The sequence below is a fragment of the Tachypleus tridentatus genome, chromosome 9 (assembly GCF_004210375.1).
Source record: "Tachypleus tridentatus isolate NWPU-2018 chromosome 9, ASM421037v1, whole genome shotgun sequence".
In the NCBI taxonomy this organism is placed as follows: Eukaryota; Metazoa; Arthropoda; class Merostomata; order Xiphosura; family Limulidae; genus Tachypleus; species Tachypleus tridentatus.
Window position 1 is genome coordinate 72,574,726 of NC_134833.1, and position 25,079 is coordinate 72,599,804.

At 33.7% G+C, this 25,079-nt stretch overlaps 1 protein-coding gene and 1 long non-coding RNA gene across 5 annotated transcripts in view; one reads left to right on the forward strand and one right to left on the reverse strand.

Moving 5' to 3' along the window:
- Positions 1–25,079, forward strand: part of LOC143225484 (transcriptional enhancer factor TEF-1-like) — a 127,480-nt gene that overhangs the window by 50,931 nt on the left and 51,470 nt on the right. For all 4 annotated transcript variants that reach the window (XM_076454975.1, XM_076454971.1, XM_076454974.1 and 1 more), the window contains one exon: positions 3,731–4,060. In XM_076454975.1, the coding sequence (XP_076311090.1) occupies positions 3,731–4,060 (330 nt within the window). The remainder of the gene's footprint in view (positions 1–3,730; positions 4,061–25,079) is intronic.
- On the reverse strand, positions 828–23,476 carry LOC143225485 (uncharacterized). Its single transcript, XR_013013874.1, has 3 exons — positions 23,326–23,476; positions 3,749–4,035; positions 828–2,731 (listed from the first exon to the last, which is right to left on the reverse strand). It is a non-coding gene; the product is annotated as an uncharacterized LOC143225485 (long non-coding RNA).

The window sequence follows — 25,079 nt, forward strand, 5'->3', positions numbered from 1 at the left end:
TTTTACTAACGAATGGTGGGATTAAACGCACATTATAACGCCCCCACGGCTGAAAGGGCGAGCATGTTTGGTACGACCGGGATTCAAACCCGCGTCCCTCAGATTACGAGTAGAACGCCTTAACCCACCTGGCCATGCCGGGCCTTTAACTATGCAAGGTAACTAAACTTGCAACTGTTTATCACAAATTATCAACGGTCAACAAACGTTCTATTCTGCAATGCGATAATTTTGAAATTAACATAGTTAATTCCAGTGACGTGGTGTTGAGTTCTTTATTAATTGTGAAGCGATTTGAACAAACATCACAAGATTCACATTTAACTTTTCTAGCATTCAAAACTAAAATAAGTGATTTTCGCACACATAGATGGAACGTGTGTTGGATGGAGCATTTTTATCATGGATTATATCACCATTTCCAGACATTTTGTTGTCAGAATCCTAATTGCTAGAAAGCATTTCTGTGTACACTGTTTTGGTTCTATTTTCCTTTAGGACGAATCCTTGAAGAACATGCTTTTGATTCAGCATGCTGGGATCTCACGAAAACTACATCTTTCTTCAGTAACTGCATAATTCTTCTTTGACATTCAGTAGGTTTCATTCTCATCTTGATATCTTCCTAGCTGATTACAACGAACAACTTTTGGTTTTTGTTCCAGCACTATGTAATGTGTTAAATTAATTCGTTGATAAATTTTATTATAGTGTAGGAGCATTCCTACGATCAAGTTAATTTGGCAATTATTTTACACCTTTATCTTTCTTTGGGAATCGTAAATACAACCAAAAATTCAGGAAGAAACTTGAACTTTTCACTTTATTAGTGTGCTATCTTTTCACCACTTTATTATTGACATAAAAAGCCGCATAGGTAGGTATGATACATTACCGCATATAAATGATGTCATCTGTGCTGACTCATCTTTCTAAGGGCGATCATAGTAGAGCTTCACCAGCTCCTACAGTTCTAGATCAACATAAGATATTCTAGTACTTCGTTTATATTTTATCAGGTTCAATTTCTGTAGCTCATTAACTAGAGTAGCAGTTCCTTATTACAAACGTTTTAGAAAAGACAAATGTTCTACCTTTTATTAAAATTTTGTTTTATTGTTACTCTTTTCATAATGCAGTATCACATATTCAGTTTTTGGTTTTATTCTGTATATATTTCAGGCCACGTGGTAAAATATTTTTATCATTATTTTGACGTATTTGTTTCCATCATTCGATGGAATTCTGTAGTGGAGGACTACTGACATATATTGGATCTAAAATATTAAGGGCCACTTAATAAAGTTATCTGGTCTAATACTACTGCTAGTGCTTTGGTCTAGTAGACAGAAGGTTAAAGGGTTGAAACTTGTTCACAACATGTAATTATGTCTTTAAGTCTATCTAGTTGTATAATGGGTGTTAGAAGATAGGTGTAGATTAACTTGCACTGAAGTAAAATATCGTCCAGTCTAGATGTGGAATGGATTTTACTTTGATTTAGTCAAGATATACTTCAATAGTTTAGTTGTTTGTTTGTTTTTTAGTCCTATTACTTCAAAACACAGATTAAGAACTTGGCGCTACTTTTCTACAGATCAAAGCTATCCATATATTTTGCATCCCTTTCCCATATTTTTTATCACATATCTTCAGATTGGATGGATGAATTCTAACTAAATTTATATAACTGGTAGTACATACAAAGTCCTATATAGTATGATATTTTGAAGGTCTTTGTTACATGGAAAAACCTTCCTTAGTCTGGGGAACATAGTATTTCGATGCAGAATAAATGGATATTGACTAAATTTATATAATAAATACTACACATAAAGCTATATATTAGATTAATGTTTGCAGTACCAATCAAACTGGGAGGCTTAAACATACAGTAAACATTAGTAGGGAATTGATGTTTTATAAACCCAATTTACTCTTAAAGTAGCAACTTTAAACTTTATAATATATAACATTCGTTTGTAAGTGTGACAACTGCCTCAAATCCATTGACGTATTTTTCAAATCTATCTTATTAAGGCAAGTTGTGTTTTGTAGTTACAGTTGTTTATTACAATAGTAAATATATCCACTTTATTATCTTCAAGCATCTCCACATCGATCGTCATATTTTTCTACTGTAGCAAGAACTACAAATATTCTTGGATTCTAAGCAGCTAGCTATAATCATTGTAACTTTAGATCCCACTCCTGAACTAAGTTGTGTGTAGTACTTTTTTTTAAAAGTTGATTCACAGATTTGATAAATAAAGCTCAATAGCTCATTAATAAATGGTATAACGTTTTGTATAGAATGAACTGAAGTTCCAATTTTTATAGTTTTTTTTTTGTATCATAAAAGTGACAATTTTTCCAACATACCATAATCATTTTAAACTAACTGAAGTTTGGGCAATATAGTTATACATATTTGTTGAATGATAAATTGACGATACGTTTCGAATTTCTAATGCTTCAAGAATTATTAACTAACTGGCAATTTCTATCAAAGGTTATAAGTTTTGATCTCGAACAAATATTTGAATTTCATGAAGCATGTCCTCTTGAAGTGGACTGATATATTTAAAAAAGGAAAAAAAAAGAAATGCGAAAAAAATCATATAAACTATACTGTGTAACTTCCAGTCTAAACTGTTTTTCTCAACAGATTGGGTAGTATCTACTAACCACAAGAGGCTCGGCCATATTTTTTTCTTTTTTCTTTTTTGATCTATAAAAGAAAGGAAGTGAGCACGATGTTTTAAAGAAGATAAGAATAATTCTTAGCGCACTAAACAATAAGAAATAAGTAAAGCACTTCATTAGATTTCAGCAGAATAAAATTCTGAATGGTTACCTGGATATTGATTGAAAGACTGATCAAGGCTGAAAGAGCGTGGGTGTTATTACAAAGTAATGTCTGTAATGTCATCCATCAGTGTCGAAAAATAAAGGAGGTAACCAGGAGTAACTTGACTCCACAGTAAATAGGTTTGCTGACTATTTTTGTTTAGTATACTACTTCACAGTAATATTTTCCATGAGAAATCACACGTAACAGCAAGGGGAATGAACCAGAGCAATAGGTAGCTAAAGTGTAAACAGTTCAGCCACATTTCTTGAACAACAATGTGTTCTTACCATTACAGATACGTGTATGTATGAATATTCTGAAACAACTTAAGTGATTAATTTTATTAAATAAAGGAGATAGAAAACACCTATTATGCTTCAATACAAAAATATAAAACTGTAACCACACTTAATCTGAAAACACAGCAAATAATTACTAGAATATCATTTAATAATTAAACAATAACATACGACTTCATAAATATGTTTTTATAAAGCTACGTAACTTTGGAAATAAACGATAAATAATACAAGATTACTTGGCATTACTAAAAATGTTTGTATGTACTTTCTTTGACACTGTTGTTCACTTACCGTATGTTTGTTTTAAACGCATAAATCTTTATTATATTATCGCATGATTTCCGTCGTTTTTTCTAGGTTTTTGTATTTTTTCTATAATATTAATTGTTCTTTAATAGGTTTAGTTTCATTCTTTTTATTAATATGGATATTTTCCTTTATTTACATTTGTTTTATAGCTTACACTGTTAACTGGTTTCCAATTAGTATATCTTTTGTAATTTCATTGTATATCTCGCGAGTGTTTGGTGTTTACAGGTCTTGACTATGAATATTTATATGGCTTTCCATATAGTGTGTGGAGTTCACTTACCAACCGCCAAAATTTCTTCTCAGTGGAACACTGGTCCGCCCTCTGCTGGGCCCACAACAACACCTTCTAGGGGTGGTTCTCAAGTGCCAAACACAGCGCCCCCTACTGCTACTCCAGCACCTCCTCCACCTGACGTTACTGGATCAGATGACAGTAACAGTAAAGACAGTTCTTCCAAAGCTGATCTGGCAAATTGTGAGGGAGATGGGGTTTGGAGTCCAGATATTGAACAAAGTTTTCAAGAAGCCCTTGCAATTTATCCGCCATGTGGTCGGAGAAAAATTATTCTATCAGATGAAGGGAAAATGTATGGTAAGTTGTTGGTTTTACATTTTGTTCAGAAACTATATATTGTAATGAAAAAATGTTGTACCACATTGTCTTGTAATAATGTAAGCTCTATTCAGGATATTAAAATGGCAAATTTATTTTGCTGCTTGTCATTTTACATTGCCATGTTGCTACTGTATCCATAGTGATCTTCAATTTAATAAAGTACCTGTGTAAAGTCACCTAGATTTTTCTGTACCTGCTTTTGTTCAGCGTGTATTGTTTATGTAAACTTTTGTCGAGTTTAACATACACTATTTACTTTTTACTACAAGTATTTGAATTACAACAATATTTATCTTAAGATTTATTGCAATCAAACACTGTATACTAAAAAAAGAACTAAAGCAACAGTTTCTTCTGGTTACGTTTTAAAGCCAATACTTAGCGATTGTAATTTAACCTTTCTGTATTCAAGCTCATTCTTAGATTTTCTTTCTGCTATCAAGCCATAAATAATTTTATACACTTCTTTCCACATTATATTAAGTTTCATATGTTTGTTTTAACACACATCAAAACGTGCAGTGTTAATCAAAAACCAGATTGTGTTTTGATTTACATTTTATACAATACAATTTTAGAATACAATAAAGCTGAAAGAGTTCAATTTGACGTAAAATTGTTTTTATTTTTAATGTTGAATAGGAAGCATTGGAACTATTATTTTAAAGAACCACTGTTATAGAAATATTAATTATTAAATTATACCTCCTAGTTAAGTTGGTCATCGATGACTACTTTTAGTTTTCAATAACAATACAGTTAGGTATTAGAAAACAGAAAACTGTTGAAATAATAAAGTTTACTGCGTTAAATCACATCTTTTTATGCAGTGTTAATAGGTAAGGCAGCCACATGCACAGCCGTAAACTAGAGTGAGCCTACTTTGTCCTAAAATGATTTTGCATTGGTAGCATTCTTAGCAGAAAGCATACAACATAAGTTGTATTTTCTGCCATACTTGATCTATGTGGCCATTATTTGTGAGCGAAACAGCAATAAAATCTTATTTAAGGGGTCGGGCCTGGTGCTCTCGGCCTTTTGTACGTAAAGCTGAATCACATGAAATATACTGTAAACTCAATCACCAACTCTGCTGCATTTCATCTTTGAAATACTCCCTCTAGTGACAATAAGCGTATAAAACACATACACACACATTCACTTCCGGTTTCATAAATTTAGCGCCGTGATTTGGCTATCTCATTCATTGATAGGCATTCCAGTGATCACTATTGCATAGCCTATCTAACATTAAAAGGATCATCCAACATTAAATAAATAAATAAACTTTAATTAAAAAACGAAAAGTTAGTCAAAAATTGGGAATATCTGTCCACTCGTAGAATGATGCTGCAACATAATACATTTTGCAAGCACATCATTGAAAGCAGTGCCATTTGCTAAGTATCATATGAGAATGATAATTTGCTCTTACATTAAAACTACTTGGTTTTGAAAGTGAGTCAGGCGATGGAAATATATCTTTAGCGAAAACAATTGTTTCGTGATTCAATGGTCTGGTAGGATGCGACAGTACAGTGCCAAATTCAAGTATGTATAATATTTGTGTGCTTTGAGATTATTTCATTATGTGACACTTTATGTCACATGTTCAGTTTGTTTATTCTCTTAGATTAAATCTCAGACATTTGTCAAATATTTACTTCAGGATTTTCCTTATCAATCATATTATTATAAAGCGGACACAGCTAATACTTGTGGAAATAAGTTTTGCTTGATAATATCGTAGACTAGGTAGGAAGGAAAACTCGATGCATAGGTACAAAATTTATTGTGGAGTTTTTATCTTGCTAATGTAATCTCTTTAGTGTAACTGAGTTTAAAGAAATGCTTTACTTGAACAATGGCACATTCTCAAGATAGAAATAGTCTTAAACAAGAATGGAATGTTTGTAACCAGCAAGAGAAAGCAGTTGCACAAGAGAACAATAAGTCCCAGAGAAGCCTTCTCTTAGACGTAAGACTTTTCAATGCTGCAAATGTTTCTGTCATCAATCATCTGTAAGCTGCAGACTCAGAAAGATTAGTCAATATTTGATATACTCAATCCATTATATCAAACCTTGCCCATAAGGACTTACCTTGTCACAATTAAAGAATATTGATTTAGGGTTGCTAGATAGAATAGTGCTGGTGAGTACATGACTATTTGGAAAAGTCATTTTAGGTCTTCCAGACTGTCACCAACCAAAATACCTCAGCCACAGTTCTGTTTAGGAACATCCTGATCCAGATGAAAAGAATTAAAAGTACTACTGGCAGACAACCTCCACCTGTGAGAATGGTTTCCCTAGCAAGTGAGAAAACAAGTACTGCCAGTTAAAGACCATAGTTGATGATTATACGATTATAGCTTGCAAGAACTGAGATTCCACAAAGCTATATAATAAGTTACCATGAGCACCTTCTCACCCTGCTGTCCTAGACCAGAGATTGATAACCCAGCCAGGCATGAAAGTTCCTAAGAATGTGTATCATTAATAGGTAGGTTCTACTGAGTGAGGTAAAGCAAATCCTCCTCTCTTCCCCATGTCTGAGGGAATGGTGCAAAAACATCTTAACCATTTCTTGAAGTGGTTTAAGGCACTTGTCCGGAATAACTGGATTCAGAACCAAGCAGTCCATTGGCTTATCCTGAGCTTGGATGGTTTAATTTTGGATACCATTGAGTGTTTTGACAAGGCACAACAATAAGACTGGGAAAAGATTTTATCCAACTTGTGCCATCTGTTCAACTCTGTAAAGAATTGGGCTATTCACCAGGCCAGATTTAATGCTTAGAAACCAATGGTTTGGCCAAGTATACAGGTGATCTGCATTGCTTACATAGTGAGTTTACATTGCAGTGACAACATCAAATCAAGAGGACATTATGGTATATTATTTTGGCAAAAGATTTCCTGGTGAAGCCCTGAGGCATTGGTCAGATGTGAGAAACATTTAAATATTTCAGACATCACAATCTTTCTCAAATTTGGCATTGGTAACCTCAGGATAAATGTACTATGGAAATTCTATCAGCTTTCTTTGTGCAGGTGATGTACCAATGTTCTAAAAGAGAGTTATCCATAAATCAGGTGGCATTAGTTTGGATAATTATATGCATGACAAGGGATTATATCCTGATGTTGAATCAGCTTCCTCATTGCACACTGAAATGGTTTTAGCTATTTTAAATGAAGTGGATATAATTGATGCTAGTAGCATTTGTCACACTGTGACTGAAAATAATTATATGACTAACAACACATCATAGGTTCGTGGTTGAGGATTAAAACAATCTAGACCTAATGCAGTAAAAGCAAATCACTGATTTGTTGGTTCAAATGCCAGTGAATTTTTGGGACCAGATTGGGGATTGGATGTGGTGACTCACCACAATATAGATAAGGGTGGCACACATCCAATAAAGCAAGTGCATGTCAACTTTCCTGGAATGCGAGGAATGTAACCAGTGATGAAATACAGTGAATGTTGAAGGATGGGCTATACAAGATTTAAATAATGTTTGGTTGCCTTCACTTGTGATTCTAAGAAGAAAGGTAGGTATGCCAAGATTCTGTGTTGATTTGAGAAGAGTAAATCTCATTGCCTTTCCTTTAGTATGTACTGATGGATGTGTGCATGTATCTCAGAGCAGCTGGTATGGGTATTAACACTTTTATTGATAAACAGAAAGAGAACCTGTTAACTTAACGATAACCTAGGAAGGTCAAAACTTTGTTCTCTGCTTATCAATAAAAGTGTTAATACCCATGCCAGCCATTCTGAGATACATTTTTATTTCAAGTGGGTTTCTCATCATCAAGAATGTGTGCATGTGTATGATTTTTGTTGTTGTTGTTGTTCAACACTGATTATGATATCCAGATACTGGCAAGTCAAGTTAAACAATAAGAGCAGACCCAAGAGTACTTTTAGTGTGAGTAAAGATTTGTATGTATCTGCCTTTTTCAAGAGACTAATGAAGGCTACATTGAAAGAGTTTCTGTGTAGAAGGAGTCTGATCTGGGTTGATGATGCTTTAGTGTTTGGTTATATGTTTGAGTCTACAAGTAAGAACTTGAGAATAGTATTCAAACGAATAAGTAAAGCAGGCTTAAAACCAAAATCATGCATATAAAAGTGTTGTAAAGTGTTATCTCTCCTTTTGTCTCTCCTTCAAATTGTAGAGAAAAACTGACCTCATTTTTTTTAACAAAGCAAGAAGCTTAAAACTTCCAGAGGTTCATATAATGTTACTCACAATTTGTGGCTAACCTCTCAAAGATAATACCATTATCTGCCCTCAGTAGTGTTGGTGTGCATTTTTGATGGAGCAGTGAATGTGAACTAGCATTCTAATTTCTAAAGCTTGCTTGAGTGGTTGCTTCAGTAGTAACCTATCCATGACAAAACACAAGATTTCTTATAGAAACTGATGCCAGCAATAACAGTATTGGGACAATGTTATTACAGTTGTAAGAGGCTTAACATTTGTATGGACAATGTATCACTGAACCATGCTAATGAATCTTTAAAAAACTGAAAGGATTTTGATAATGTTGCAATAATATGACTCTACTATCATGCATTTTGATAATGTTCAATAATATGACTCTACTATCATGCATTGCCTCAACCTCCAGCATGGAAACACAAGCAGACTATCTCTTCACATAGTGAGAACTTGTCAATTAATGGAATATTACCAGAGTTGGGACCATATCAAAGCCAGGTAATGAAGTAAGAGGTTCTGCTTTTGGATGGGTGTACCAGGAAAAGCAACTGAAGGATCCTGACCTAGCATAGGTGTTCCTTATATTTCAACAAGGTCAAGTCTCATCAACTAAGACATAAATAACTATGACATTTGTATAGCATACTACAAATGCAAGAAGATGTATTGCACTATTTGTAAGTCATGAGCTGTTTTACTTCAAATGTACTGCAGCTGGTGGTCTCCAAAGCTCTACCATGAGATATTCTTCAATCTTTCTGTCATGTAGGAAAGGCATCAAGGTATCACCCAATAAGAGCAGACCCAACTGAATCAATACTGAAGTGAATATTACATGGTGAGTGCCACCCAGAGGAAGTAATAACTGACAGAGGGTAAACCACAGCAGGGAATTGTTGGGTCTTCTCTGTAACAGATAGTCATAGATATCGCAAATCCTCTCCCAGAGACTGAACAAGGACATTAATACTTTCAAAATTGTTGAGGCTTATTATCCATTGGTCATTATGTTTGAACCATTTGTTGCCAATGTGTTGACAGAACACTGGATAGCATAATTCACATGATGAAAAAAGGTACATATAGATTATAGAACAGATGAATGTTGAAAGTGACTCTGTATTTCAACTTTTCTTCCTCAGTTCTGTAGTTTGGCAGAACAAATATAAACTACCAAGCAAATGCTTACTAATCTTGTTAATCCCAGCAGAAACAACTGCAGTGAACATTTTCCAAATTTAATGTCTGGCAACAATCAGTTTCTTTTCTTGAATACCCAGTAATTATCCTACTTTTCCACTTTATTTCTGAGATATAGTTTTTGACAGAACCAGCAAGTTTCTCCGAGATTCACTTGACTTTCAGTACAGTGAATAATCTAATAACATCACTGAACCCAGGACTTCAGAGACAGCCTAACATTTACAATGGCTGAACTCATTAATGAAAATGCATTGTTTGAGGTTGTCAAATAGCTCCATTGAGAAGTGAGAGGTCATATCATTGATAAGTTTGAGGATCATTCATTCACAGAAAATACTAAATTAACGAGACAGTATTCACTCAAGAGGAATAACCCTCTATGTTGACCCTGTTGATACTGCCTAAGATTATGGAGCTGGAGTATAAGAAACAAACTATGAAACAGATTTTTTATTGAAACCTGCTTTGTGACTACCCAATGATAATGCTAGATATGTTCATACACTTATTTCTTAAGTCACAGGAAATTTTTCCAAAGCTTGGGTCCTCTTGGGGATCAGCCAAGTCTTAAGAAAACAGAAATGGAACAGCTTCTCAGATGATACTGATCACCATAGATGTGAAAGTATCTTATCCAGTATGTCTGTTTCTTCAACCTCAAGTGCAGGACTTTAAATAATTAGTCTCAAAAGAGTGGCTGTTAAAGCAAGGTAATGAAGAAATTCTAAGAACAGGCTTGGAAAATGGCTAAGGCTCTGATAAGAAATGTCTTACAAAGCTTGCACTTTCTATAATAAAGAGAAAAAATTATCTGATGCAGTTTGAGGACAAGTTGAAATACTTGTGGGCCAATCTGGTTAAAGCCAAGAAAGCCCTTACAAGGGCCAAGGATGATATCAAACCCACCACATCAGCTAACCATAAAACAATGCTGACCCTTGAGGATCTGAAGATAGGGCTAAAGTAAAGTGGAGCAAAACACTTTGGTTGGGTGTATTTTATTATCTTAATTTGAGATGCATATCTTGTGTCTAATTTTTGCATAATTTAATTTATGAATCCTCATTTTGCATTATCTTTTATGTTCAGTTATATACAAATATATATATATATATATATATATATATATATATATATTTGAGTTATAACAAACTAATATATATGTATATATATATAAAGAGAGAGAGAGAATATTAATAATGATAGAGTTAAGTAAAATAAAACCAAATTAAAAGGAAGGACTGCATTAAAAACAGCAAGTTCAAACCTCTAACCAATTATATTACTTTGTTATAACCAAAAACAAGCCAAGAGAAAAATAAAATAAAAACACTGCACTAATTGAAAAGATCCCAGGGTACAGGTTATAATGTGGGGTATAAAATGTACCCTAGGTTTTGGAGATGACAGGGAAGTAGGACCCCCATTGCAATGGGGATACACCGTTTATCAGTCTTAACCTCCATTCACCAGTCTCACGTAAAGAAATAAAAATAAAGTGAAAGAATAGCAATAGAAATTAAAATAACAGATATAGAAATTATGAAAACAGGATGTGGGTGTCAGGCTCACAACATCCCACATCTGTACCACCCTTCACTGTCTGCAGACAGTTGTGGGAAGGTGACTGCTCTCCAAAGTATGTGTGTGTTTTCTTATAACAAAACCATATCAGGCTATATGCTGAGCCACCGAGGGGAATTGAACCCCTGATTTTAGCATTGTAAATCTGTAGACTTATTGCTGTACTAGCAAGGGACCTCTCCAAAGTAAAGATGAAGAATAAAAAATTAATTGAAGATAAAAATAAGGTTCTACCATTTATGGATATATAAGTTAAATAAACTTATCTCTTGAAGTTAGCATTCTGGATCCCATTAGAGTAGAAAGGCACTAATTGTTAGCCCAGTAAACAAAATATACTAGTATGAAGGATCTCATCCACCTATCTAAATTAACTTGCATAAATCCCAACCACTACCCATTAAGTCTACTGTAACTATCATGTTCTAAACAAGCCTTTATATGCGGTAAGGTGTACATCTTGTGTCAAGCTGTTAAATCACCTTATTCACAACTAAAAAATAATCATTAGAAATTTTTAGCAAAATTTCTTTAATTTTTATTTTCTTTATATTTATTTAATACATTCTTATATTTGTTACAGAATGGTTTACTAACTTTATTTAAAGTTTCTTTATTAAATCCATTAACTATTAATTTTTTATCAGTATTTCAACATTACTGATAAAATATTGTAATTTCTTACAAATTTTACAATATCTGAATAATTGCAAAGTTATAATGCTATAACAGAAGGGTTTGGTACATTAATATTAAAAGAGGGTAAACCATATATTGGAAAAAGCAAAATATTTTCTTTTGGCCATGGCTTGTGTCATTGAAGTTAAATATTTATCTCACCTTGAGGATCAGACTGAAACAGAGAAGGTAGGAGAAATGTAGTATGCAGATAAACCATTCATTTACTACTTTCTTATTTTAATGAGGCCTGGCATGGCCAAGCGCGTAAGGCGTGCGACTCCGTAATCCGAGGTTCGCGGGTTCGCGCCCGAGTCGCGCTAAACATGCTCGCCCTCCCAGCCGTGGGCGTTATAATTTGACGGTCAATCCCACTATTCGTTGGTAAAAGAGTAGCCCAAGAGTTGGCGGTGAGTGGTGATGACTAGCTGCCTTCCCTCTAGTCTTACACTGCTAAATTAGGGACGGCTAGCACAGATAGCCCTCGAGTAGCTTTGTGCGAAATTCCAAAAAACAAACAAACAAACTTATTTTAATATTAATGGTTTAAACATCTTTTTGTGGTTTAATTCTATGCAGCTTGTGTATAAACACGTGGCCCAGTAAACCATCGAACTATTTTCCTTCTAGTTACTTTTTGTTCCGATGTAGGTTTTAGTAGATAATACTCACTCAGTCTATGAGGATATTGCTGCAACTTTGCACATTTTGCAAGCAGATCAGCAACAGTAACGTCATTTGTTGGTTTAATTTTCAAAGTCAGTCAATGGGTAAAAACATTCTAAGAAGTAGCAAATGTTTATTGGCTCACAGATGGTTGGAAATGATTGTCCAGTGTCCTATACAAACATGTCTATTGTATTATATGCTTTCAGAAAATAATAAAGATTGTATTGCACCTTACATCACAATCCTTATACATACACGGATTAAACTCTGTCATTTAACTAAATCCAGATATACTTTGTAATTTTTATGGTTAATCATCCAATTGTAAAATAGACCCATCTAATAGTCGTCTTGGGCTCAATTTCACCTGAGAATACCCCATTCATCTGAAAACGATGCACCTCAAAATTCTCAGTTAATGAATTAGTTTAAGACATAAGTAAAGACTAAAATTAGTGATATCACAGGGATTCTAAGAACTGTTTTAAGCATATACATTTAGGCTTACTTATTTGATCAGGCTGAGCCTATACACAAACGTTGCAAAACTCTATTGTGGTTTGTTGTTGTTTTTTATAGTCAGCATTGTATAAGTGTGCAAACAAATAACAGCCCTTGAAATGAAAATGTTAAAAGTACAGCTAGACTTTATAAATCGCTGCAAATATCATTTATTTGCATAAAACATGTGCTAGATAAGTTTCCTGACGTTGTTCAGTTATTTGTAAAGATAATGGTTACTTCACCTATAACTTGGTACCTTGTTAATCCACATTTTGAAATAATGAACGTGTTGTTATTTTAAATGATAGGAAGAACCTGCCAATGTGATTTTTAAACATGGGTTGCAGATAAAGTATTTGCATTTAATACATCAAAAATTGAATTATATAAAAAAACTAAAATGGTTTGCTACTATAACAGACACCAATTGTTTAAGAATCCACTCTGTGACTCATATTTTTCTTAATAATTTTAAATACTGGTTAAGTAACTTGATAAAATTAATAACCTATACGTAGTGAGTTAGATCGCGATGAAAAAACTACTCAAAAACCCATCCAGTATTTGAATGCAATAAATTTAAACACGAATTAATGTTTCCTCTAGTAATATTATTACATTGGCTTAAGTAAATCATTCTATTGAAATATTCTCTAATTTAAAGTAATAAACAAAGGAAATTACAGAAGTACTCACTTAAATTCTAGGCGAATATGTAAGTATAGTCAAGTATAGAAAGCATAACCATTATATACAAAATTGTAAGATGAAACTTTAAAAATCTGAATTTAATATCTGTTACATGAGTCGGAAAATATGTAATACAGGAGTTTTTAAATTTGTTCGGGAAATTTCAAAATGTCATGTTAAAATCGTGTCTGTATTTATAAGAAACATTATTTTACCTTGAAGCAGAAGCTTGGACACTATGGCATTAACTATAAATAAAACAATCAAAGTAACTCCAGATTTGTGATAATTATATTTTTCGAACAGTATGAGATGCATTTTGTATAGAAAGAATTTAATTATTTCATTCTATAGATACTTATGTTACCAGCCAATTTTTATTTACCCATTTAATTGTTTACGCTGACAACAAATGTTGACAGTAATATGTGTTGTTTCACTAAATGTGAATTTACTTTTTGACTGCTTGGTTTTTATTTTTGTACGCACGAAAACAACTGTAACGTAATTTTAAGAAACATTAAGCAACTGAACGTCGTAATAAGGTTATTATAAAACCTGGGATTTACAGACAAATAATTCTGAAATGAAGAGGTAATGGAAAATGACTGTTAGTGGCATTGAATAAGCAGTTGTGTGTGTGTCATTAATATTATTCAAAGTCGTATCCTTCAAAACTTTTATTAATGTGGATCATAACCTAAAAATGGCAATTGAAATAATATACACATTAATAAAGAAACATTTTTAAAGCGCAAAGGATTAAATACGACCCATAAATAAATCGTTATAGGCGTAAATATAAATGAAGTAAATATCCTAAATTAATATTACAAAATTGTGGCAAAAATCAATAGCTGTGTTTAAAGTACTGTCCAAGTGTGACATATACCAATATTGTGGCTTTGTTGTTACTACTGGTTGTTGTTTTTAGTCTACCTTGAAGGTAGTTATACGTAAATGAGTCTATAGTACGCAGCCGATGAAAGGGCCAACCATTGTTCTTTTATGTTTGTTTGTTTTTTTTCTCGTGTTGTATTTTTGTGTGGAAGTTTTGAGAATCCAAGTGTAAAGGTAAGTAAAGTTCGTTACGGAGAATTTGATTAATCTTATCTATAGTCTTTGTCTTACATCTTTGTTTACTTTCTACTGCCATAAATTAAGAACGTTTAATTTAGATGCTTTATTACTATTTCTATTTTTTGTACTAATTTTATACTTCAGTAGTTTATAGAGTTAAGTACCGGGACTCTTTCGTGAGACAATGTTGTCTTTCGACACTAAGCTATCATTAATCATCTTTTGAACTGGTTTATCCATTATCCTGACTCACTCCTGTCTGGGGCTGGATTATTTAGAAGCACTTAGTTTTGAAATATATCTACCTTCTATCGTTTCTCTGTATTACTACAGACATGCATTTATCTGTCTGTATTTGGATGACAGATCATCAGATGCTTAACTTGCATAAAAATTAATTGAGGAGAGGAAATAACATTGTTTTACAAAATCGTCTTTGCCTTGTTGTTGCTAAACTACTGTAATCCTAATTTTTATTATTTCGTAGTTGTTTTGCGTAGTGCAGGTCTAGGTTGCCAACGAAATTGATAGTAAAGATTATTACCGAAAGGAAACTTGAGTGACTTATTTTAGATAAACTTTTTGCCCTTTGTTTTACCCGTTCATTACGAAAAAGGTTTAGAAGTCGTATAACTTTAAAATAAGCTAAATCTCTCTCATTCTGGTAGTATTTTATTACTACCAAAATTATAAATATAATCAAGAGTTAGAAAGGCAACACATTTCTAACTAATAATAACAATCAGTTCGTGACTTTTGTTTCATTTTTCTCAACAGTTTTCATCTGTCTGTTGATCACTCATTATTATATAACATTCAACTGTATATTTTGAAATATTAAGCACCAACTGTCCATCTTTTGGTGAATAATTTGTTTGTTTGATTTGAATTTCATTTAAAGCTACACAAGGGCTATTTGCGCTATCCGTCCCTAAATTACCAGTGTAAAATTAGAGGGTGTGTGTGTGTGTGTGTGTGTGTGTGTTTTTCTTATAGCAAAGCCACATCGGACTATCTACTGAGTCCACCGAGCAGAATCGAATACCTGATTTTAGCGTTGTAAATCTGTAGACTTACTGCTGTACCAGCGGGGAACAAAACTAGAGGGAAGGCAGCTAGTCATCACCATCCACCGCCAACTCTTGGGCTACTCTTTTACCAACGAATAGTGCGATTGATCGTAACTTTATAACGCTCCCACAGTTGAAATGGCGCGCATTTTGGGTGTGACAAGGATTCAAACCCGCAATCCTCAGATTATGAGTCAAACGCCCTAACCACCTGGCCATGCTGGGCCGAGTAATTTATTGCTCTAAATTATAATTTATGTATATTTTTTCTTGACGTATTTGTTTTGTACATTTTGCTGTTTTCCCTTGTTATATTTCTTTTACATCATATCGAATATTTACTACTTTTTGTTACATATGTTTTTCTTTCATTTTGCTTGATTGTTATTAAGCGCAGAGCTCTACCCACCGCGGGTATAAAAACCTAATTTTTAACTTTATAAAACCCTCTCAGAATTATTGCTGACCTCTTGGGAGAAGCTTCCTTCTGCTAATTTATCGTTACTTCTATTTCTCACTGACAAGTGAAATAACGATATTCATTCATTACTAATATTTATTTAGTAAAATATGACTTTATTTACCACAACTGTATTATTTTCTTTTCCTTTATCTGCGTTGTCTACATATTGGTATAGCAGATAATTTTTATAAGATGTGCATTGCACTGTAAAGGCAGTAAAATGGCATTATGACACTTACACTCACTTACACTCTTAGATATACTTACATAAAACGTTCTGTTTTTGTTAAGTATCGTAAGTCTGCAGACATATCTACGTGCTACTGGAAGGCTAAACCTATCGTGTTGAATTAAAAACACATTGACAGCAATATACTAAAAAAAAAACTTAATCTTAGAAACAAATACATCAAGGAGTGCTATACGAGTCCATCAAGCGGTATTCAATATTGTTAATTCTTTTCAAAGACGATATATTTGTGCTGTTTAAGCAATCGTCAGTAGAGAAATAGAATATTAAACGGAATAGATAACTTCAACTTCAAATAAACAGGTTACAAATTACTGACTATTCAAGAAGCCAAGAACGTTTACCAACTTGAATGTACGGCATGTACAATTATGTGGTTATTACAAGTTTTTTGTTTTTTTTTCAGATAATCTTTTATGTTCAACAGCCGTCTTCAATATTCCCTAACGTGTAAAAGTAGTCTGAAGAGAAATAAAACGTTTTTCTATGTGCATATTTGTTTAAAGAAATTTTCTGTACCTATATTTTACACATACATATCAAAACGTCTATAGAGATAAATTTATCTAATAATATACGTACTGAAATTTTAAACTCATTCAGATTCTTTGTTGGTCTCAAAAGTTAATCCAGCAGAGACACGCAGTGATTGTGGGAGTAGCTTTTACAAGCTTTTCACAAAAGCTAGCCTCTCATGATATTTGGTGTACATTTTGGTGATGTTCAATAGTTTATCTTGGGCCCGGCATAGCCAAGTGTGTTAAGGCGTTCGACTCGTAACCTGAGAGTCACGGGTTCGAATCCCGGTCGTACCAAACATACTCGCCCTTTCAGCCGTCGGGGCGTTATAATGTGACGGTCAATTCCACTATTCGTTGGTAAAAGAGTAGCCCAAGAGTTGGCGGTGGGTGGTGATGACTAGCTGCCTTCCCTATAGTCTTACACTGCTAAATTAGGGACGGTCAGCGCAGATAGCCCTCGAGTAGCTTTGCGCGAAATTAAAAAACAAACAGTTTATCTCGTTTCAGTCAAAATTGTTTCGATATAAAAACCCATTCCAATCAATTGTAAAATTTAATATTTGATATTACTTTTGTTCAAAATATAATTATTTTATAAACAGGCAACCTTCGTAAGTTTTGAACTTTTCTCGAAATCGCAACATTTGGTTTTAGTGAAGCACATATATACTGTACAACCAAAACTCTTTTGTTGTTTTTTTTATTATTTGCCTTCCTCTGTTTTATGCCAATGTCGAATAGTAGATAGTAACAAAATGAATTCTTTATTTTTTGATCTGACATCAATGTTTTTCCTAGAACTCCCTGGAAACTACAAAGAAAACTAACGTAATTTGACACTCGTGTTCCATACAGTGACGTGTGTCAAATTTCTACAAGTGACAGGCTGTTTTGTTTGGATTTTCAAATAAAAAAAATTGTAAAATACGTTGGCTGTCCACTGACACTCTTGTTTTTTCAAGTATTTCCATTTGTAGTCTTTAACTAGAAAAAATGTAATTCTGATAAAGCTTCGGATGGAGTAGTCATTACGTTTGCGTTCGTTTCGTCTAGTCAGAAAGCAATAATAAAGCCTATGCGTCTTTTTTATGGAACTTTCTTTTTTCAAATTACGTACGTTTATAATACAAAATGGCTACTTCATGTTTATTACTTAGAGTTTACTGTTTAAATAAAAACAATTAAAGTTTCATTTGAAAAGAACCGACACGTGGTGTATAGTATTGTGAAATACGGGTACTTACACTCTTGAACTGAATTTTGTAGTTTCTTCTATTTACTTTATAAATTGTTATTTTACTTTTATTGGAATAAGAGAGTTTAGAAAATGTATTGTATGTTTTTTTATTTATTTTATTTCATTCATAACAGGTATCGTTGTTTTAACACAAACTACACAAGGAGCTATAAGCCCGTTAACTAACAACTACACAACAGGCTGTAAATCCATTAACTTACCGCTGATCCTCCGACGACATTAATAACATTATTCCTTTTGCATTTAATGTTGCTATTCTACAATTTATTTGCTTAGAATTATGCGAATTAAAATTTCACTTATGATGTTAAGTTGTAATGATTTGCATAATTTTAATATTTTCTAGTTTTAAAATTAAATTACTCTTTTATCTTTATTCATTAACTTTATTTTTATTCTGTTACAAGTATATTAAAATTATGTGCCATTTTTCTTTTATTACTTGAAAAACTGAACTTTCTATGTTTCGCATTGATTGACACAGGAATCTATGTTTAGAAAGCTTGTTTCTAGTTTATACAGTTTAAGGTTAACCAACTGTCTCAGTAAGTACCCAGACAGTATTGAAAACAACAAAGAATATTAACTTGCATCTTATTTTAATTAATCTACTACATAAAAGCCGTTGTGAACTTTGAGCTTTTTCAGTATATATAATAAATTGTTCTTACTATTTTATGTAATGTAATCAGTCAGAAAAAGGACTATATATGTGTATGTGTATGTGTGTGTATATATAAACGCGGTCTACTACTGGATAACCAAAACTTAATTACTTTCATTAATTTCTGACAGCATTTCAACTTTAACTGGGGGTGGTAAAATTATACAAGAACACTATTGACGAATCAATTAGATAACGTATTTTCTCTAATGAAAAAAAAAACAAACATTTTTAACAACCATTTAGAATGTAAAAACAAGTTAGACCACCTGACTGTTTACTATTTATATAACATATTTATTCTCTTCTGTACTTAATGGAATATTTCGTTTAATCATTAAACAACAACAATGTCATATAGAATAGTGGTTGTTTCCATATGATATATCCTCCGGTAGGAAAGTGGTAAGTCTAAGAATTTACAACGCTAAAATCAGGAGTTCGATTCCCCTCGATGTGGCTTTGCTATAAAAAACACACACTCCATGCGATAACTTTTCTGACAGTTTAAGACCATATACTATTTCAAAAGCAACGTAGGTTTTGAATATTCATTGAATAATAAACCTACTCCTGTATATATATTTTCTGTAACATTAAAATGTTATTTTTATATATCCTAACTTTGGTTATAACGTTCCACTCTTGATTGCTTTAAACATGTACCTTGTGATAATGGTGTTTTCCTGGTAACTGCCATATTCAGATTAACTGTGTTTTCTCTTCGACTGTTTGGCAAAATCAAACTTAGAATTTTACCTGATTTGATTGTTGATATGTCTTTTCCATGGAAAGAAAAGTAGTCACTTTTAATTATTCTTGTGTGATTGGTGGTAAATACGGAAGTGTCCTTTCTTTGCTTTCTGTCCCTGTCTCAGCTTAACAGCACTTTTCAGTAGTTTCTATCAAATAGAGAAATCTAGTGATAGAGGATCAAATGTTTGTGTGGTCAAACTGAAACGATTTCCAGGTTTCATCCAGCTCTCCCTTGTCATCTCTTAGAAAGAAAAAAAACTACCAACACTGTCCAGCCACACTAGCAAATTTCACGTTTTATTTTGTAATCAATGCACTGCTTATCAATTCCGTCCTTCTGTTGAATTTCTTTAGCCACAACGTGCCCCAGAGTAAATTAGAAATAGTTTTTCGACTCTGAAACCACGACTTGATTATATTGATAAACACCAGATTTCTTTTAATCTGTGCCTAAATTTTATTTCCAGAACTTTTCATTGATTCTTCTCTTACTCGTAGTTTCATCTGCAACTGGCAAGCCGTATCTTTCTCAACGTGGTAGCACTGAAAAGATGTTTCGGAAACTATATAGACTACCAATCAGTTTAACCATGACTGTTAGATGTGAACTGATCTCCTGCACTATGGAAAGCTCTCCTAGTTATGACCTTTAACTATTCCTGAAGGAAGTGTATATGAGGTCAAGACGCAGACGTTGAACAAAGATAAATATAAGACTTCAGTTATAGTGGCCCTATCTGGGATGGTCTACCTCCAGCATCCTAATGATCAGCCTTCAGTGTACATGGTGTTATTCAAAACCCAGATCGGCAGACAACAAGTCTAACAACGTGTTCTGTCTGCATTGAAAGAAGAAAGGTTTTGGTACGACTTGTAACAGCGCTGAAAGCCAAAGACCACAAATAAGTTGCTCTCTGTAGACTTCACGCCTGCACTGAGTTTCATGTTTATTCATAGCCATGTCACACGGCAGTAGGATACGGGAAAAGCAAAATAACTGATTAAGGCACTTCAACAGTGATTAGAAAAAAAGAAGTAGAATTTGATGATTGCTTAACTCTCTATTAGCTAGCTCTATGTGGAATTCCCCTATTCTCCGGATATTTTCGGGCGGGCGACATTCTAGGACGTTTGGACTGAAGATCATACTACACATTTTCTGTTCCTCAGTCTAAATAGTTTCATTTCATTCATTTGACTTCTCATAAAAAAAGAATTATGTGGTTAAACACATGATAGTCTCAGAACTGTACCGCAAACATAGCACCTCATGTATATGACCATACTTTCTCATGTATATTACATGCAGCATCTACATTATAAGAAATATTCAAATATGATAACGGGACATCTTGATTGACAGAATTGCAAGAGTACGTCCAGTACGTCTATGTGCTTTAACATTGGCGTTAGAGATATTTGAATTCTCTGAGAGTCACTGTTCATGAATACGAACTGATGTAATAGCTAGCGACTGCTTGCCCACGAAGCAGACATTGATGCCGTTAGCCATGGGACAGCAATCAGTTGAAACTACTCTGTCTTGAAAGTAGCAAAATTATAAAGTACCAGGCTGAATGTACTTAAAAACTTAAAAAGAAGACATGGCTTTTCTTACTTAGTAAATAAAATGGTTGGTTCTACAACAACATTGTGAAGTTTGATATATATTATTACGCGTGTGGACATAAAGTAGGGCTTTTGGCTGCTACCGTATCTTCCAGAACATTTCTCAATCTTGCTTTATCGCAGATGCCACCAGCTAGGAAACATTTAACAATGAGAATGGACTTTAATCTCACTGTTAAAGAGATATTCGAGGTGATAAAATCCTAGAGCTTCCCATCAACACCCTCTATGAGTCAGCAAAAGTCGTTTAATATTGGGCTTTCTTGATGCTGATATACTCGAGCATGCTTCAAAGTTCATATGTAAACTTTGCCTTCGACAGAGGCGTCCTACGGCCTTGTAGTGGAATTTTGTCAGGCATCTCAGACAGCAGAACAATGAACAGCATGGTTACAGTCAGAAATTAAAATTATACATCCTCTGAAGACTTACCGTTGAAACATTGAGGGTCCCGAATATTTGAGATATGTTTTTTAATATAATTCATCCCAGACGAGTTTCAGAATTATTATGTTACGTGTTACGATTTCTATTAGCCTGAAATTTTAATTTTAATTGAATATCAATAGATATTCAACTTATGATATTTACCGACAACATTGATACACTCAATTTTTTTTCTTAACACATATCTTAAAGGTGAATTTTACAGAAAAAAGAAAACTTTGCAGTCAAAAGAATTACTTATACTGATTAATTTTACAGGTTCACATTTTTTTTATAAAAAATGTGTGCTAATAAATGAAACATAGAACTTGGTGCAGAAAGAGCCCTTTCCGAGCGGCAATCCGAACGTTTTAGTTTGCCGATAGGAAAAGTACTGTGACGTAATAGTTGCCAAACAAACCGCCAACGCCAGCGCGTTTAATGTAAATAAACATGGCCAGTGCATACGGAGAAACAGAGACGGAGTCTGTTTTGACTTTGTGTTCTGAACAGTGTCGAGTAGCGCCATATTAATTCGAACCTACTCTAAACGAACCTAGAACAGTTACTTTTGACACAGATCTGACAAGTTCTAGTGATTAGGACAGTTCCACGAGCGAGAGTAGCGGAACTGTGAGTGATACTGATAGCGTTTGTTTGTTTGTTTTTTGGAATTTCGCACAAAGCTACTCGAGGGCTATCTGTGCTAGCCGTCCCTAATTTAGCAGTGTAAGACTAGAGGAAAGGCAGCTAGTCATCACCACCCACCGCCAACTCTTGGGCTACTCTTTTACCAACGAAAAGTGGGATTGACCGTAACATTATAACGCCCCTACGGCTGGGATGGCGAGCATGTTTAGCGCGACGCGGGCGCGAACCCGCGACCCTCGGATTACGAGTCGCACGCCTTACGCGCTCGGCCATGCCAGGCCGATACTGATAGCCACCCAGGCCGGTTGCGAGTCGGTCATACCTCCAGTGGAAGAATGATAAGCCTAAGTCATGACAACAAATATGGACTGTAGTATTTCACGTGCAATTTTAAGCATCTCGACACCTGTCTGGTGTTTATAAATTATTGGTATCACAGACTGGGTTGTATTTGTTTATACTTTGCCGACTATGGTAACTAATACTCAGCCCTTTCACAATCATTGTACCTGATATTTATGACTCGTAACAAAATTAATTTCAATTATATGTCATAATTCTCTCTCTAAAATCAAACTAGATGTAGCAGTCTGAATAGTTAATTTATCTTTAAATGTTAAATTTGAAAAATGGAATTCTTCAAACTTTTCCATATTTAAAAATGATACAAAAACATCTATAGAATGATCTACCAGCTTTTAAACTTGGAATATACTCTATTTGGGATAGATTTGTCCACTGTCTAGACTAGGAAATCAAGGTTTCACTGACTTTCAGGTGCCACAAATGCAAAACACGCTAATGAATGTGAACTGTGTATGTCTAGTTACATTCTTCAAAAACTTGTACGTTTTAAATATTATATTATACTAGTTATTGTTTATCGCTTTATACTGCACACATACCTTTAAGTTTGTTCATTTCGTGATGTCAAGGGATGGCTTCAGAGGGGTGGAACCTGTACCCTGCAGGCTGAGATCAGTCCTCAGCTCTACACGAGGAAAGATGGTGGGGATTATCCTGTCTACTGCCGATGGGTTTTTCAGTCTCAATCTGCCTGGCTTGAAACCAACGGAATTCAAAACAGCGCGCAACGAAGCGTGTTTGGCAACTATTACATCATAGTTGTGAAACGTCACGGAAAGAGCCGAACGACCGAGAGGAACTTGAGTTCGAGGACCCGCATATTTTGTTTCATTTTTTACTCAAAAACTAAAGTGTTTAAAAATATGGCAATCACACAGGAATTATACCTAACTAAAGTGCAGTTTCTAAGGCAATTATTAAATTTGTTGAAAATTCACCTTTAATACATAAACAACAATACAATTTATTATAGCAGCTTTATAAATAGCTGTTACAAAAGTCTTATAAACTTACAAAGAATACTGAGTCTTTTATTTGGTCTGGTGGAACTGAATATTCTATAGGTGGTTCATGGTGAGCTGAGAAATTACTGGTGAAATATATGTAATTTTTCGATTAATAGACGTTTATCTCAATTGTTATATCCGAGGTTTATAATCGTACAATATTAGTATACTGTCTCTTCGCGTTGCGTTAGTTACCTTTTATAAGCTGGAGAGGAGATTTTCTGAAAATTTCAGTTGGCAACAATACCGGAAATCAGTAGTGTTATATACACACACTGTTTGTATGTTCATGTGTGAATCAACACGTTATTTCTAAGACTTGAGAATCTACAAAATTAGAAAATAGGCGGGAGTTTTGCAATACACATTTAACAATATAAGTTATATGCATTTCTAAATATATATTTAATTAAAACAAACATCGATATTAAAATAAATATATAATATTAGATCCGTTATATATATCTAATTAAATAAGTTTATGGTAACTGTAATAGGTATGCTGTTGCAAACGTTTATCCTTTTAATTCGAAACATTTGTATTATACTGAAGTGAAAGAGAAAAAAGAAAAAAAACAAACTGAAGTGAAGTTGTATGTATATTCACGGTTTTTCGTTGATGTCTACTGGTAGATTCTTCCGGGGAAAACCCAGCGCTGATATCTAACACAAAAAAACGGGATGATGCCATAATAACAAGTGAGTAAAACTGCTGGGGCCAAAAACGACGCGTGTGGTGAATATAGATACGTTTCTTAGTTATAGAACATGTAATACAAATTATCAGCTACACCAACTTTAGTTTGTTTGAACAAAGCCACACTGAGGTATCTGTTCCAGATAAGGGGATCACCAACTTTAGATATAGATAGGAAACCTGCAACAGTTTTCATTGTATCGTATTAGTAGTTGGATATTCCCGTTATAATTTTTTATCCTTATGCTATATACAAAATTATATTTTTTACGTTACTTTTATTCATATATTTTTATTTTTGTTTAAAGCAAAATAGCAAAACAGATGACGTTGCTGTTGTTTGCTTAACTGATATTGTGGTTGTTATGGTGTTATCTTTCTTTTTGAATAGATAATATTTGCTGTGACCAGATTTTATTAAATCTAAAGACATTACAAAGTCCAATGAAATTTTAATTTTCCACAGGTGCGCTAAACTTGAAAAGTCATCATGTGCTCACCACATAATAAAACTTTAAAGAAGGTGTCCTCTGGTAAAACCAGTGATAGCGAAACATGAGGCTGACTCATTTAATTTGTACTGATAGTT